Here is a 17,869-nt window from a genome sequence, read left to right as displayed (position 1 = left end):
CTGTTTTTCTTTTTGCAATTATATTGCTCAATATTGAGTTAGGATAATACACTTACATTTAGTAGAGCCTACACATTTTTAATGTATGTCACTATTCCTATAGAGACTACACATATTTCAAATATAGTTTTTTTTATATTATATTTTAAGTTTTTTTTTATTAATCTTGTAATTGACTCTTTTGTGGTAAAATATTATATTTTGACTTTTAATTTATATAAAGTCGTAATAATCGTACTAAATATACATGATGAGTAATCTTATACTGCTGCATATTGAAACATATGACAACGATTTTTCTTGATAATACGTTCTTTTCCACCCAGAAACTAACAACGGAAAAAGAAAAAACTTAGTCTAAATTTAACTCTCTAATTTTCTTTTAACTTACCCTCGTGCTCTTGGCCAATGGCGGACGTAGGTGGGTGCGTTTGTGCACTTCCAGACACAAAATTGGAGAAAAAAAAGAATTCACATGGGGTAGGTGATTTAAGTCAAGTGAAAAAAAAAAAGGAAGATTAAAGGAAAAAGATAAAAATATGTCCAACCCAATCAACCCCTACAATTAAAAAGCTTAAAGCTTAAACTCTAGCCATTGCTTTGTCTCTTTTTTTTTTATAAACCTCATTAGCTCCAAATCTTAATAAACATCAACATTCCTGAAATTCAATCTTCATCAAATAGAGAAGAATTGCACGGGATTTTTCACGTTTTTTTGTGAAACAAAAATGGTCAACTTTGAATCAAATAGACATTGACAAATGTGAGTTTTTAATCGATTAACTCCAACAATTACTATATTTACAAATGTCTTTTTGTGGTGTTTATTTTTTTTTAATTATCGTTATCTATTATTTTCTTAAAACTTTGGTTGATTCACCAAAGCTTTACTTTTAAAGTGGAAGCAAAACTTGGATCATGATCATGATCTTAAAAAAAAAATCAGGGCCAACGCCTCCGAACCCTTATCCTAAATGTACAGACATAAAAAAAATATCCTGGATCCGCCACTGCTCTTGCCATGTTTTTCAACGCATAACTGATTGAAAATTGTTTAACACATATGTAAAGGTTATAATTGGCCGTGCGTCAACTTGATTTTCGAAACTGCTGCTGGTTGGCATTTCGCAGACAGTGTAATCAATTTTCTCAATTGTTTTCTTCAACACTTTGATTCCCACTTTTTCTCGTTTTCATGAGAACAATTGAACAAAGGAATTTCATTTGTACAAAATGCATTGATAACTTTAACTAGTTAAGAGAAATAAGTAACGTGGGTTATCTACAATTGTATTAAGTCAATTATGTGACTCCCACTATACAAGTGAGAGTCTTTGAAGTGGAAGATAAGTGGGAAGTGAAATGGTGGAGGAAATTGTACGTAGTCAGATACTTAGATATATGGTGGATTTTTTTTGTCGGCACATCAGAAAATAAAATAAAAAGCAACTGCGGCTACTAAAAGGAAAGTGGAATGCACCTTCAACGAGTCGTTTTCATAAGAGTCTTGTTTAGCCATGAAATTTGCAAGTTGTTAAATGATAGTGGATGTATCATGTATGCATATAGCAATTACACACGTAATTAACTATCAAGTTGTGAATGGTTTTAGGCGACCCAAATTTTACCCAATTAAATAAGGAAAATAAGAATTGACCCCTCCATTTGCAACAGTAATACTAATAAATACAAAAACATGGGAATAAAATATTACGGAACGCACTTTTCCCCCTTTAGTGTGGATTATCTCCTATATATATAGATATCCCTAGAAAAATGAATAGTCAATATGATCATTAGTAGCAATTAGTTATTTAGTTATTTTTGCATGATATAAAGTTATTCAAAGCGTTTATCTATTAATTTATGCTTTTAGATGAATTGGTTTTGGACATTAGATTAAAACCTCAATAATTATGTAGTTTAGAGTGTAGTTATTAATGTTGGGAATGCAACGAGGGAGTCCAAAACCCTTTGCAAAGGGTACATCCACCAATGGGCCAAATGACAAACCATAATAAGTGGGCCGACACCACATCTTAACCCAAAACCTTAAGGCTGCAGGTTTATGGGTCTTTCACACTTATATGGTCATCACTTGGTCTATGTCTAGTCTATGTGGTACTTCTTTACAACTCATACTTGATTATTTTCAACATCCTCCCTCAAGTGTGAGACCCAATATCATTCTTACTCTAAGGTCAACTTCTGCGGAAGTCTTTTTTTCTCTTCAAATATTAGGGTCACACTAGCCTTCTGCAAAGGCCTTCCAAACACACTTGGCCCAGCCCAGATCATTGGCTCTGATACCACTGTTGGGAATGCAACGAGGGAGCCCAAAACCCTTTGCAAAGGGTACATCCACCAATGGGTCAAATGACAAACCATAATAAGTGGGCCGACACCACATCTTAAACCAAAACCTTAAGGCTGCAGGTTTATGGGTCTTTCACACTTATATGGTCATATCTTGGTCTATGTCTAGTCTATGTGGTACTTCTTTACAACTCATACTTGATTATTTTCAACAATTAATGCTCTCACTCTTTTAATTATTATTTTTTTAACATAAAGTAGGTGAACTTACATATTCTTTATTCTTTAAGTTGAAAAGATTCTTACATGAAACAACATGTTTGACATAAAATTATTTGTAAATCTTCCACTAACACGGTTGAAAAACTTAATTAGTTCATGAGAATATGTTGGGCTATAAGTGCGGCGATACTCCAACTTGTAGTGCTGCAGGTACCTCATGATATGTTCCTCTAGTTATCTTTATGTTAAAAAGAAAATTTGATTCTTTATATTTATTTAGATCAGAACCACAAACATGTAACGTGGATGGAAACAAAATTTAGAATTAAGAATGAGGATACCAAATGTCTGCTAGCGCTAGCTTTCTAAATTCAATTTTTTTTTTTTTTTTGCTGTAAACTAAATTCAAATCATTAATTAACCCTACATTTAGATCTTTTTTTTTTTTTTTTTTTTTTGGTAAATACATTTAGATCCTTTTTGAATGCAGAATAAACAATCATTTGTCCATTGATTAACTTTCCTGCGTATGCTGTTTGGAAAGAGTGGATAATATATATATATCACAATGTGATGTGAGGGGGACCGCTAATATTTAACACACATTAGTGTTAGAAACAAAATATTTTCTACTGAAATGTTGGAGATGGTTATTGTTGTATAACGCAGAGAAACAAAAAAGACCTATATTATTTACAAAAAAAAAAAAGACCTATATTATTATCATTGTATTTTCTTTTTAATGCCTGTTTATAGATAAGGGTTGTATAGAATAGAGATGCATTGAGCCCATATTAGGTGAATTAGGATAAATCTGTATCTCCACTTTTCTTTAATTTCTCCCTCTCCTGATTTGGGATCGTGTTTGTTGTTGGGCCGTGCACGGAGACCTATATTATTATCATTGTATTTTCTTTTTAATGCCTGTTTATAGATAAGGGCTGTGCACAGGAAGCTCATGGCGGGGAGAGACCGCCAACCATGGGCCAAGTGAGCAGCAATATTAAGTGGGCTCGAAACATCACAATCAAACCCAAAACTTTAAGGCATTAGATGCATGGGTCCTTCCACTTATATGGTGCTCACTTAGTCCATTCTTAATTAATGTGGAATCTTTTTCACTCAATCATTCACACTTGAATTTCTCAACATTTGTGTGGTTGTTTCAGTTCCAACACTGGCAGAGGCAAAATATAGGTGATAGAATGTTTTAGCTAGTTGGAGCTTGCTAAAGTGCCCTTGTCCAGAAACTTGGATTGCTTCTTTACGCGCTTGGTAAAATCTTTTGGTCCTTTTTTTCATGCTTCAACTCCTTTGAGTCCATCCTTGCTTCAATTTAGCTCAATTTATTGACAAAACAAGCAAGGATCATTCATATTAGTCAATAATTCAAACTCCATTTTTTTTAACCAAATAATCCTATGTTTTCATGTTTTTGAGAGAGACTGTAGTGTGATTTTAGTCCTGAAGACATGATAAACTTGGGTTTATCAAGGCTAATATACTCAAAGTGGAAGAAGAACAAATTAATTAGTGAGTGGGGCAATGCACATTTTCACAAGTTGTTTGTTTGATAACCATCACCCAGGGGAGTCGATCACTTCATTTTCAATCGCCATCGCCCATCGCAATAAGGCACACGCATTTGACAATATAATTGTTATTTTTTTGGGGGCAATGTTCTCTTGACCTCCTGCTATCCGTAACGTGGTATCACTAAATTCCATAAATTCTCTTATTCAAGTCTCCACCATCAAGAACATGCAATTTCAGTTTTAAGAAAGCCAAATTGCAATATAAACATTATTTTAATGCTAGCGCATAACATTTCTATTATTTTGAATCTCTCTGTTTTAATGTCCTCGTCAATCATCACACAAAGGTATCGTGATTTTTATAACTTTACAATATCTTATTATTATATACAAAGTATTGTGGAAGAGAGAAAATATAAAAAATCATCAAATATATACCAAAATACAATCATTTCATTTAAAATGATGCAAAGTTATATAATTTAAAATAATAAACATTTTCCCTTATATATAGATCTTTAAATTTCAATTAAAGTTGATACCAAAGTTAAAAAATGGATATACCAAAGTCATCACAATTTAATGCCATTAATTTTTTTTTTTTCTATCATTCCTTCCTTAATAAGAAAGGATTCAATATATGATAAGGAACCATCTCATGTAAGAGCTCCTTGGCCTAGAAGGGTTAACATGCCCATTTTTTAGTGAGAAAGTGAGGAAAACAATGATCCAATTCGTGAGCTCATAATCACCTTATCTTTAATACCATGAAAATGAATTATCTCACCTAAAAGTTTAAATTTATAAGTTGATGGGCCTTCAATAGTTTTTTTTTTTTTTTTTGGTAAACAGGCCTTCAATAATTTTACTAACTATTATTTTAACCTTATTATTCTTATTAAATATATATAGAAACAAAAAACAATGCTCACGCGAAGTACAATAACAATTGGAATAAAAATTGATGGGAGGGACAGAACTTGTGAGGACCTCTAACTTTGGCAATTTATTTGGATGAGAATCTTATTCCATCTTGATATTTTGTTAGTATTTAACTCTAGTCTCCACTTAATGATTTCATGAAGAAAAATATTTTTTATTAATATGTTCTTGTTTTTAATTTTTTTTTTCTTTTAATTAGTATGAGATGATATAAAACTAAAAAATAAAATAAAGGAGGAGACGAGGAGGTAAGGCAATGGTTGTCTAAGTGCCATTCTCTAGTTTCATGGTAGCACAAGCTTGGGAATATTGAGGGGACCCAAATTCAGGGTGAGGCATTCATAAAAAAAAAAGACAAAAATATGAAGAGATAGGATCATTTAACACCAGTGTCAAATTTCAAACTTGACACCTCATCTGAGAGCCGTTAGATCATAAAAGATCAACGACTCTGATTCGTAAGCATGTGACACCATTGATTTTTTGTGATCTAATGGCTCTCAACTGAGGTGTCAAAATTCAAATTTGACACTGGTGTCAAATGATCCTACCTCAAATATGAATATATGATATTCTAATTGCATCATGGGCATGTTTACAACAGGGATGATACCAATCGTTTGACTGCAAATATGTAATTTTGTTTTATTTTATTTTCCCCTTAAAATTGCACCTGCTACAGGAAATGAATTGAACTAGGCTTAGAGTTCATTTCGAAAAGCACAATACAAGGGTGTCAACTATATTTTTTTAATTGATTCAACAAAGGAATTATTTTATTCGAATTATTTTAAGAAATACATTATTTTTTCAAAATCTATTCGATTTAAGAACCAAATCCAATTTTAGGAGTGTAAATTGTATTGAACTGGAAACCAAACGGAATCTTACTATATTTTTTGAATTGAGTTTAAGAATTAAATCATTTTTAAAAAATTGATTCAATTGCCCAATCAATTATTATTTTTTTAATTCGTTTCGATATAAAATGCGATGAGAACTGAAACGTACAAACCCCTACACAATACATAAGCAAGAAACCCAATTGTTAGTTGTTACGAGAGAATAGGGGTCAGAGCGGTTTTTTTTTTTTTTTTTTGGAGTTACCCAACCTTAATTATTTCTTTGAGACGAGTTGGCTCCCTCCGGTATCCCCACGAGCTTCGACTCTTTGACCCGGCTATGGGACTAATCCGGAGTGCGGGAGAACAGTGATGGCTAAAGGTTCAGCCCCATCCCCAAGAAAGGTCAGAGCGGTTTCTTAACCACCACCACCCTGCCCAGATAGGAAAAAAAAAAAAAACAGTATAACAATCTATAGTTGAATTGAGACTAGGAAACACTCCAGAGACCAGCAGAGAATCGACAATCACACATATCGCAAACGAAAAGAGAAAAGAGAAAAGAGAGAGAATAGATACTATCATGGTTCACCCAAGTTAAGTCTATACTATATTCACCTCACCACCACTCGTTACAAGTTACTCGGTTTTCTAAGAAAATATAAATAGGATTAGAAAAATCCTAACAACAGCTATTTATGGGGCCAAGCCCAAACTATTAAGAAAATTACAATAAATCAGAGGTACACAACAGTACCTAGCCTCTAGGGGTGCTAAACGAACCAAGGGCCTTTAGCTCGGCTCGTGAAGGCTTAAGCTTACATGTCTAAAATTGGTTGTTGGTACCAGGTTTGAATGTGTATAAAAGCTCGTTTAATAAAAAGGTCGCAGGCTCCAATTCAAAAGCTCGGCCTTAGAGCCTCCCAGGCTGGCCTAGTATATTATTATTTTTAGATTTTATATTTTTTATACTACTTGTAATAGTCTTCTCTTTCTTCTCAATCCATTTCACCCCATTTTATTGGTTAAACAGACTTTTTAAATTATTTTTTTTCTATATTATGCTATTTGGATATACATTGAATTTATGAATATTTATGGAATTACTAGTGTTGTTGATTGTATATTATGTTTGGATGAATTTTTGTTGTCTTATTTTTTTTAAACAGGCTAAACCTGGCTTTTAGTTTTTTTAAGACCAAAGCTCAGCTCGACTCGGCCCGTTAACACCCCTACTAGCCTCCCACAACAGTACCTAGCCTCTACGTTATCTGTGGGAGTATTGAGCAGGTATATGTCCAAGTCAGGAAAGGAGCATTGGACGGCTGTGAAGCGTGTGTTCCGTTATCTTCGTGGTACGTCTGACCTTGGGTTATGCTATGAAGGCGTGAAGGGCTCAAGGGACATGCATTATTAGAGCTGAGATGCTTTGTGGATGCAGATTGGGGAGGTGACATTGATAGTAGAAGGTCTACAAGTGGATATGTTGTTTCTTCATTTGGCGGAGCTATCAGTTGGATGAGTAAGAGGCAGAGCACTGTTGCTTTATCTTCTACAGAGGCTGAGTACATGGTCTTGACACATGCTGTTAAGGAGGCTATTTGGTTATGGAGATTGTGCAAAGAGCTTGGCTTTGTACAAGGAGAGATGATCGTTGGGTGTGACAGTCAGAGCGCCATTTTCTTGGCTAAGAATCCAGGTTTCCATGCTAGGACCAAGCATATCGGCATACAGTACCACTTCATCAGAGAGAAGATTGAAGACAAGGTTGTATTGCTGGAGAAGGTTGACACAAAGGTCAACAATGCTGATTTTCTGACCAAGGCAGTGACTTCAGAGAAGTTTGAATGGTGTACAGCTGCATTGGGATTGAAGAAACATGCGAAGCATTCACCAAGTGGGAGAATGTTGGGTATGGCTCATACTTCGTATGCTGATGAAGGCCCTAGTTGTTGAGGTCAGCAGAAAGACAACTGGGGTCCCGCTCCCAGGTGAGCGGGCGGGGGTCTGGGGGCAGCGCCCCCAGGCCCGTAGAGGCTAGGTGCTGTTGTGGGCCTCTGTTTTATTGTAATTTTCTTTGCAGTTTGGGCTTGGGCCCATGAATAACTACTGTTAGGGTTTTGTAATCCTATTTATATTTGCCTTGTAAACCGAGAGATTTGTAACGAGTGGCGGTGAGGTGAATATAGTACAGATAAGTTGGACGTAGCCTAAATTGGGTGAACCAGCAGCTTAAATTTGACGAATCAGGGTAAATTGCTGTGTATATTCTCTCTATTTTCTTTTTTCGTTTTCGATTTGTGTGTGGTCGATTTCCAAGTGTAACAATTTGATCAGATAGCCACTTTAAAGAGTTTTTATAATTCCGAAGACACGCTCTTGACGGCGTCCGTATATTTTGTGTAATGTGTCCAGTCCAATTTCTCGCCATCATTGAGTTGAAGCTTCAAATCGAGAAACAAGAAATCAGAATAAAAAATGAGTGACTCCAATCGATGAAAATGCGGAATCAGAATACCAACCAACCAACGGAAAATAATGGAACGGGATTTATTCTGATTAGTCATTTGATCAATGGTCACATGTATCCGAACAGCTTCGCGTTATTATTGTACACACACTAGGAGGTCAGAACCTTGCAAATATTTTATGTGACAACAAGAAGATGTAAAACAAAATATTGTACAGAGCGACCATAGAGATGTAGACACACATTCAAACGACAAGTGTTTGTATAAAATTATGCATGTCCAACAAGAGCATGATGAGTTGAAAAAATAACCCAAAAAGCTTCATTTGATCTTTTATGCGGTAAACTACGTATACATCTTAACATTATAAATTACAAGTTGATGAACTTCACTATTTTCTATTTTGGAAAAAATGTGTATCATACAAAATTAAGTCCTTTTATGAGAGGGATAAAGATAAATTATGGGGAGAGAGAATGAGTTTTTTATTTTTTTCTCTCCTCCATTATCTATCTCTATCTATCTCTTAAAATGATTATCTTTTTAAATGACACACACTTTTTTCTTTTATTTTTAGAGTAAACACCATTTTCGATCCTTAGCAAATTTCACTATGCCTTTAGTTCCTAGCAAATAAAAAGGCTATTCATGGTCTTTAAGAAATTCAAAGTGGATCCATTTTAGTTCTTTTGATGAACTAATGTGGGTCTTTTTTGAATTTGTGAGGGACCATGATTTCAATTAAATGAGTCTATTTTGAATTTCTTAGATACCACGAATAGCCTTTTTATTTGTTAGGGACTACAACGGGCATGGTGAAATTTGCTGAGAACCAAAAAAAAGTATTTACTGTTTCATTTTATAAATTTTCTTATGAATTTTCGTGCAAGCTTATGCTCCTCCTTTTGCATAACCTATTATGTGCCTGCAACATGCACCGATGCCACTGCCTTCCTAATGCTATATAAATGGCTTCCCACTTGACGTATAACCAAGCCAAACTTGTTCTTCAATTCAACACAATGATGAACAACTTATCCTACTTTGGTAGAAAGCTACAACATCTTTGTAGGTTTTTCCCCAACAGCTTCAACTACCATGGCTCATTGGCTCTTGTTCTGCCCTTCCATTTTAACTCCTTCTTCATTCAACTTTGTTATTTCATGATCCTTTCTCTGTTTGGTTACCTTGGTCTCAAGGTCTTAAAGCCAAGGACCCCTGTTAGTCCCAGTGACTTTGATCTGTTTTACACCTCTGTTTCTGCTTCCACAGTTTCTAGCATGACAGCCTTAGAAATGGAGGTTTTCTCAAATTCCCAACTCATTCTTCTGACCCTTCTTATGTTCGCAGGTGGGGAAGTTTTTACTTCCATTCTTGAACTTGTATTTGATAGGTTCAATTTCACCAAAAGTCAGTGTGTCACAAACAGAGTTGGTCCTACTCTTTCACTCAAACAGGACCCTCCAATCAATGCCAATCAAATTGAGCTTGGTTTAGTTTCTATTCCTCAGTCAGAAAACGACAAACCGAGTGATAGTAATATTTATGTTCCAAATGGCACAGTAGCAATATCCTTTAACGATAGAGACAGACTTAAGTATAAGTCTCTTAGGTATCTGAGATATGTAGTTTTAGGTTACCTTATGGTGGTTCATTTTGTTGGTTTTAGTTTGGTCTCTTTGTACATAAGTTTTATACCGAGTGCGAGACAAATACTGAAAAACAAAGGGATCAAAATACAAACATTTTCTTTCTTTACCATAGTTTCCACTTTTGCCAGTTGCGGTTTTGTTCCCACCAATGAGAGCATGATAGTGTTCAAAAAAAACTCAGGCCTCCTCCTCCTTGTCCTCCCACATGTCTTTCTAGGTAACACCCTCTACCCACCATGTTTGAGGCTCGTGATAACGGTTCTAAAAAAAATAACAGGAATAGAGGAATTCTCGTACATGCTGAAGAATTCCAAAGATATAGGTTATGAGCATTTGCTCTCTGCTCTTCATTGTTGGCTCCTGATTGTTACTGTCTTGGGGTTCAATCTGATACAATTTGTAATGTTCTGTTACATGGAATGGGACACCAAAAATATGGATGGTCTAAATCTCTATCAGAAAATGGTTGCGTCTTTGTTTCAAGTTACAAATGCCAGACATGCTGGTGAATCTGCTTTTGATCTCTCCACCATCTCTTCAGCCATATTGGTTCTCTTCATTGTCATGATGTAAGTTACTCTCTTTGCTACGTATACGTCTCCATTATATATCCTCTCTATCTCTCTGATATAGGACAATCATAATGCTTCAATTGGGTCCATGCATGTGTGATTTCTTAGATGACATCAATTACTTTGTTTGATTGGGAAGTGCAACAAAATCTAATGATAACTTGCTGTATCTTTCCACCAACACTTTGCAACAAAACCTATGGCTTTCAAAGGCCCTGCAAAGAAGGGAAAGAAAAGACCATGTGGGAATGGGAAATGGACGGTGGCGCATATATTAACTTTTATAACATTTTTAGTACGTTCACTGCACGCTTCCTCCTTACGGAAAAGAAAAAAGAGAAAAGAAAAAAGGATTTCACTATTTTTCTCTCTCGCCCCGTGGAAGTCACATATTTAATAGGGTTTTGCATCTATCATTTAACATGATCACAACAATTTTCCTACACACACAATATTTTGTGAGACCCGCAATTTTTGAAACCAAAAAAAAAACAAAAAACTTCGACACGCAAAACGAATTTCTATAACATAACACAATTACTTTTCTACAACATAACTCTTATAAAACCCTATTTAATATGACTCTCTACAAATAAACCTTTCCTTAGATACTGAGGAGAACAGGATTTTTTTAGCACTAGTTTTTTTTTTTCTCATAACGGGAAGGTGTAGAACAAAGTTTTAGAATACGAAATGGAGAAGTAACGTTAATTTTTTTTGTGGGAAAAAGGTTTGTCTTTAAAACCACATAACCGAGTTGTGGCATATTAATTTTTAACACTATATACTACATATAATATATAGTTATAATATGAAAAAATTTTTTTTCTCTCCTCAATCATTTCAGCTGATATGGAAAGTAAATTTTTTTTTTTTTATATTATAACTATGTATTACGAGTAGTATATAATATGAAAAATTAAAAAGATAGACACTTGACCTTTTTTTTTTTATAGATATAGATGCATGCCCACGTATGCTTATTTTCAAAATTTTGAGTTTTTTTTTTCAAGTTGTTTGTTACAATACTATTATATATGTACGCTTGAAAATTTGGCCTCTGAATTTTCTCTCCTAGTCATGTTCTTGACCTAGAGAGATCGAGGAGAGAAAGAAAATAATGAGAAACAAAATCATTTCAAGCATATTTCTATGTATGTATCTATATGTGTGTGGTTGTGGCATGTTACTTTTTAATATGATTGGAGCTATTTGTTAGAGAATAAGTGCTAATTCAACCCAAAATCTTAAGGTATTAAATGATTATTTTTTTTAATACTTTTTATTTTATTCTCTAACACTATTTTGAAATATTACGTGGGTGTCTGTATGAATTCTGTCCTCTCACTTACAAGATTGTATTATAATTATAAATTTGATAATTCAAAAAAGGAACTCTGACCGCACATATATAGTAGGATTAAAATTGTTTGATAACGCAGCTTTATGAGATCCAACACTTTCTTGATAATAATTTGTTATTCAAGAATCAAATAAACTATCTAGACATGAATATGGCATTTGTTAAAATACACTAGCTAGCACTAATAAGGAGACTGTTATTTGGGTATCATTTGAATTTAATTTTCTTTCTCTGACAGGTACCTCCCACCGTACACTACATTTTTACCTATGAAGGACCACCAAAATGATTGCAAGAGAGACAAAAAAAGCCTAGTGGAGTGTCTAGTATTTTCTCAACTCTCGTACTTAGTTATTTTTATTATCCTGATTTGCGTTACAGAGAGGGAAAGCTTAAAGGATGATCCCCTCAACTTTAATGCGCTGAACATCACCCTAGAAGTCATCAGGCATGTAAAAACTCTTTCTCTATCTTTACCTTTGTCGGCCAATATATTTATTTTTTGGTAAATCCGAAATTCTAACGAATTTGAATAATCTGATTTTGGATTTCTTTAGGAGTTGCGATTCTCATTAAATCAAACACACTATCTTTGTATAGCAAATTTTTTTAATACATTATTTAATAATTATTCTTTTACATTTTTTCTATTATATTTTAGAAGAAGTTATACTTAGAATCTCTTACAATAGTTTTTATTATCGTTAGATCAAAATCAAATCAATAACTTTTACTTGATGTCATTTTATAATCATTAATTTGATTTTGATTTAATAATAATAAAATAGTTGTCAGGGAAAAGCAATTATTATTATTATTATTTGGATAGAGAAAAAGCGATTATAATCTATAGTCTTTCCTTATATTTTGTGTTATTTTCTTTGCATAAAGATTGGTCTCTGGACAAACATATATTACGGTTCCAATGCACGGACAAGGGATTGGAGCAATTCTTGCATGAAAATTCATATAGTATAACTTTTACACTATAAAAGGGCTGTGAGAACTTAAAGAATCAACTCAACGCAAAAGTTTAAATTATTGGGTGAGAATCGTAAGATTATATTACTAGTTTTATATTTTCCTAACACGTCTTCTCATCCGAGAGCCCATTGAGTTTGAATGGTAGATAATGTATAAGGCCGAGTATCTGTGCTAAGAAATTCCATAATATGTTTTCCAAAAAAATAAAATTCTATAAAATTTAATTATTTTTATTAATAAAATTAAGGACAGTGAGGATTTAACTCATGACCACTTGTTATTAAGGTTTTAATATTATATAAAAACTAATTCAACCCAAAAATTTAAGCTATTAGGTGAGGTCACACTGATATTTTTTTTTTTTTTTTTTGATAACAATATTTTTATATTTATCAGACAACAACAATGACGCATAATATTGATCATACCTTGATATTACTTAAATACTAAATATGTAAATATTGATTACACATATATACTGTCAAACTGTGCAGTGCGTATGGGAACGTAGGGTTCTCAACGGGATACAGCTGCGCAAGGCAATCGAAACCCGATGCTACGTGCAAAGATTCATGGATTGGATTTTCGGGTAGGTGGAGTACCAAAGGCAAGTTCATCCTTATCTTGGTCATGTTCTTTGGGAGACTCAAGAAATTCAATGTTAACGGTGGCAAAGCCTGGCAGCTGTCCTAGAATATGTATAACTAACACCACCCTGCTGCACCAACATGAATACCACTCTCTACTTGTAATAAGTTTCTTCTCAAGCAGAAGCATGTGTTGGTATAATAATAAGGTAGTTTGAGAGCTTTTGGCTTCAGTAAGCTTTGGAAGATAGTGACAGAGAGAGTATTGCTACTTGCATAACATTAGGGTCCTTTTAATTAATCAACTGTGCAGAAGCATGTGGATATGTATATCATGTGTATTTCATATATAGTAAAATCATTTCTGTCAGCCGCTTTATGTACAGCAACGATAGGTGTATGGTTATGATTCTTCGCATTTAATGTTTTCATCCTTTGTATGATTATAATTCTCCGCATTTAATGCTTTCAAGTATATATATGGCAAGTTTTTGATTATTGCACATGCAACAACGGTAGAAATGTAAACCCCTTCATGTAATGGCTTTGATTTGTAAACATGTGACACTATTGATCTTTTTTGATTTAATAACTCTCAGATAAGGTGTCAAATTTCAAATTTGACACTGGTGTCAAAGGATCTTACTTCATATATATATATTTATTAGGGATAGGATATTGTGACACCCAAGTTATGTTACACCCATGTGACACCCAGTCAATCACACCGTTAGATCGCTTATGTTGATCCAACGGTTATATTTATTTCCATCTTTGTATGGTCATGATTTCCCAAATTTAATATTTTATATTTATTTCTACCTTTGTATGGTTATGATTTCCCATATTTAATGCTTTCACTTTAAATTTGGGAAATCATGACCATACAAAGATGGAAATAAATATAACCGTTGGATCAACATAAGCGATCTAACAGTGAGATTGACTGGGTGTCACATGGGTGTAAGATAACTTGGATGTCACAATATCCTATCCCAATATATATATATATATATAGCCAAACATATATTTATGATAGTGGACGTCAGTTTGACTTGCCCTCGTCCCACTTCACAACCTGAACAGATCGTAAAGATTGTGTATTACTTGTGGCTGGCATCGGGATCTAATTAGTACTCCCACTTCAGATTGTATATCAAACAAAACGTCTATATATATTCAGACATGTATAATTGAAGTGAACATTGAAAAGGTTCGATTCTATGTTGTGGAATTTTATGATGTTAACGGAGATTAGTGAGGGACCCAGAAAAAAAAAATTTATGTGTGCACACTTAAGGTAGGGGTTTGGGGGCAACGCCTCCGAAGATTTTTTTTAATTTTTTTTTTAAATATATTAATTGTAGGAGTTAATTGATCAAAAACCAATCTCTATCGATGTCTATTTGATCCAAAGTTGACTACTTTTGTTTCACAAAAAAATGTGAAAAATCTCATGCAATTCTCCTCCACTTGAAGAAGATTGAATTTCAGGAATCATTGATGTCCATTAAGGTTTGAAGCTAATAGAGTTTATGTTTAAAAAAAGAAAAGAAGAGACAAAACAATGGGGTAGGGTTTAAGCCTTAAGCTTTTAATTATATGGGTTGGTTGTGTTGGGAACTCGGTTCCCTCTAGCTCGGCTAAGTAGCCTTTGTGCGGAAGTCAATCAATAAGATCCTGATCTCGGATCTCGCAATGCCTCGGCCTGAACTTCACCAGGTCGGACAGCGCAGCGAAAAATCAAAACGAAATCAGGAGAGGGAGGAGAAGAAGAGAGGGAGAACACAAGCAATGTTTAACGTGAGAAAACCTTATTCAATGAAGAAGTAAAAACTCACGGGACCTAATCCAGATCAAAAATCCACTATGAAAATAATGGTTACAAAGAATCAAATACACCAATGTGGTGGTTAACTCAACCTCTCCAACAATGTTGATAATCAAACTACCCTAGAGAAAATACTCTCTAGAGATCTCTCAAATACAAAGCATAAAGCTTTGCTCAAACAATTTTCTCTCAAATTTCAAATCTCTCTCATTCTCTTAACCTAGCCTCCACCCACAACTAATGAATATATAGAGGAGGTGAGATCTAGGGTTTAGGGTTTTTAGGAAACCCCTCAATGGGCTTTGGCTTAGTATTGAAGGGGGAAGCCCAACAAATCTCCCCCTTCGGCTTCAATGCATCGGCTTCAGCATCAACCCGGCTCCTTCACAGCAGTCTTCAAATTTCCTTGCTGGAACCGGCTTTGTCATCATGTCGGACCAATTATGGTTAGTGTGCACTTTGACGAGTTCGAGCTCTCCACTTTCCACCACATCCCAGATCCAGTGATACCTCACATCAATATGCTTAGTGCGGGAGTGATAAATTGAATTCTTCGCAAGATGTATTGCGCTTTGATTGTCACAACCAAGCTCGTACTTGTCTTGATCATAGCCGAGTTCCATGAGGAACTTCTTCATCCACAACATCTTTTTGCTTGCCTTAGTAGCGGCAATGTACTCAGCCTCAGTTGTCGATAGTGCAACACATTTCTGAAGTCTTGATTGCCAAGAGACAGCTCCTCTAGCAAATCTCATCATGTATCCCGTCGTCGATTTCCTCGAGTCGGAATCTCCTCCTAAATCAGAATCCGAGTAGCCTTGCAACTCGGCTTTGCCTTCTCCAAATCGGAGACATAAGTCGGTTGTACCTCAGAGGTACTTGAAGATCCACTTCACAGCTTCCCAGTGCTCTTTGCCGGGGTTTGATAGATACCGTCTTACTATTCCAACAACATACGCCAAGTAGGGTCTAGTGCAAACCATTGCATACATCAAGCTTCCGACGACGGATTGGTACGAGACCTTCATCATCTCATATTTGTCTTCATCAGATCTCGGACATTGCTTCTGGTTCAGCTTTATGTGTCCGTCTAGGGGGGTGCTCACTGTTTTGGCTTTGGCCATGCTGAATCTCTTCAGAATCTTCTCAATATACTTCTCTTGACTTAGCCATAATAGCTTCTTTTGTCTATCTCGGATAATCTTGATTCCGAGAATCTACTTTGCAGGGCCGAGGTCCTTCATTGCGAAGGACGAGCTCAACGCCTTCTTTAGGGCGGCTATCCTCGATTTGTCTTTCCCTACAATAAGCACGTCTTCAACATATAACAACAATATCAGAAAATCTCCGACCTCATACCTCTGCACAAATACGCAGTGGTCGGCTTCTGTCTTCTCAAACTTATGATCAGTCATGAATGATTCAAATTTCTTGTACCACTGTCGAGGTGCTTACTTTAAGCCATAGAGGCTCTTCTTCAACCGACATACCAAGTCTTCTTGGTCTGGAGCTCGGAATCCTTCAGGTTGTTCTATATATATCTCTTCTTCTAAATCACCGTGAAGAAATGCCGTCTTCACGTCCATTTGTTCTACCTCGAGGTCCATTGAAACCGCCATGGCTAACACGATTCGGACCGAGGTCATTTTCACCACAGGAGAAAAAATCTCCTCAAAATCTACTCCTTTCTTCTGATTGCAGCCTTTCACTACAATTCGGGCTTTGTATCTCGGCTTCTGCCCGTTCTCTTCATTCTTAATCTTGTAGACCCATTTATTTTTTAGAGCTCGTCTTCCTTTTGGCAACTTGGTCAGCTCATAAGTCTTATTCTCGTGAAGAGACTTCATCTCGTCTTGCATTTCCTTTTTCCATTCTTCTTTCTCTGAGCTCGTCACAACCTCTTCATAACTCTGAGGATCACCGTCTTCAGCAACAAAGGTGTATTTATCAGATGGGTATCTTGTAGAGGGTCTTCTTTCTCGAGTTGGATATCTCGGCTGTTCTTCAGCTTGAGAACCCGGTTTATCATTCTCATCTCGGATCTTATCCTCAACTCGGACCTCAGTGTCTTGGTCATCATCAGCTTGTTGCTGATCATCATTTTCTTCATTATTTTCTTGATTTTCTCCCCCTGCTTCAGCTTGGACAGGAGGGATGGGTTCTTCACGTCTAACAGTAACTCGGACTTTGGGCTTCGAGATGTCATGAATGTTCTCATGCTCATGAAAGATCACATCTCGGCTTCTCACGATCTTCTTATTGATTAGATCCCAAAGTCGAAACCCGAACTCATCTCGGCGAACCAAGGTAGATGCATTCTTTTGTCTTCGTATCGAGTTTTGCCCTTCCATCTTTAGGGATATGCACGAAAGCTCGGCATCCAAACACCTTCAATTGATTGTAGGCCGCTTTGCGACCTGTCCAGATTTCTTCTGGAATTTCTCCTTCAAGTGGCCGTGATGGTGAGAGGTTGATCAAGTCAACAACAGTTTTGACGGCTTCTCCCCAGAATGGTTTCGGCAATCCGGCATTGGATAACATGCTTCGGACCT

General features: G+C 35.5%; 1 protein-coding gene across 1 annotated transcript; it reads left to right on the top strand.

Annotated features, from left to right (window-relative positions):
• The first annotated feature begins 9,623 nt into the window (after positions 1-9,623).
• Positions 9,624-13,592, top strand: LOC133305847 (cation transporter HKT1;5-like). Its single transcript, XM_061506090.1, has 4 exons — positions 9,624-9,687; positions 10,378-10,549; positions 12,154-12,363; positions 13,394-13,592. Exons 1-4 carry the CDS (start codon positions 9,624-9,626, stop codon positions 13,590-13,592), a joined length of 645 nt encoding a protein of 214 aa, XP_061362074.1.
• The last annotated feature ends 4,277 nt before the right edge of the window (positions 13,593-17,869 follow it).

This window comes from Gastrolobium bilobum, unplaced genomic scaffold (assembly GCF_033153095.1).
Source record: "Gastrolobium bilobum isolate Gb01-03AN ecotype WA unplaced genomic scaffold, APGP_CSIRO_Gbil_v1 utg5396, whole genome shotgun sequence".
Lineage (NCBI taxonomy): Eukaryota > Viridiplantae > Streptophyta > Magnoliopsida > Fabales > Fabaceae > Gastrolobium > Gastrolobium bilobum.
The sequence above is the reverse complement of the archived record's forward strand: the minus strand, read 5'-3'. Positions and strand labels throughout refer to the sequence as shown.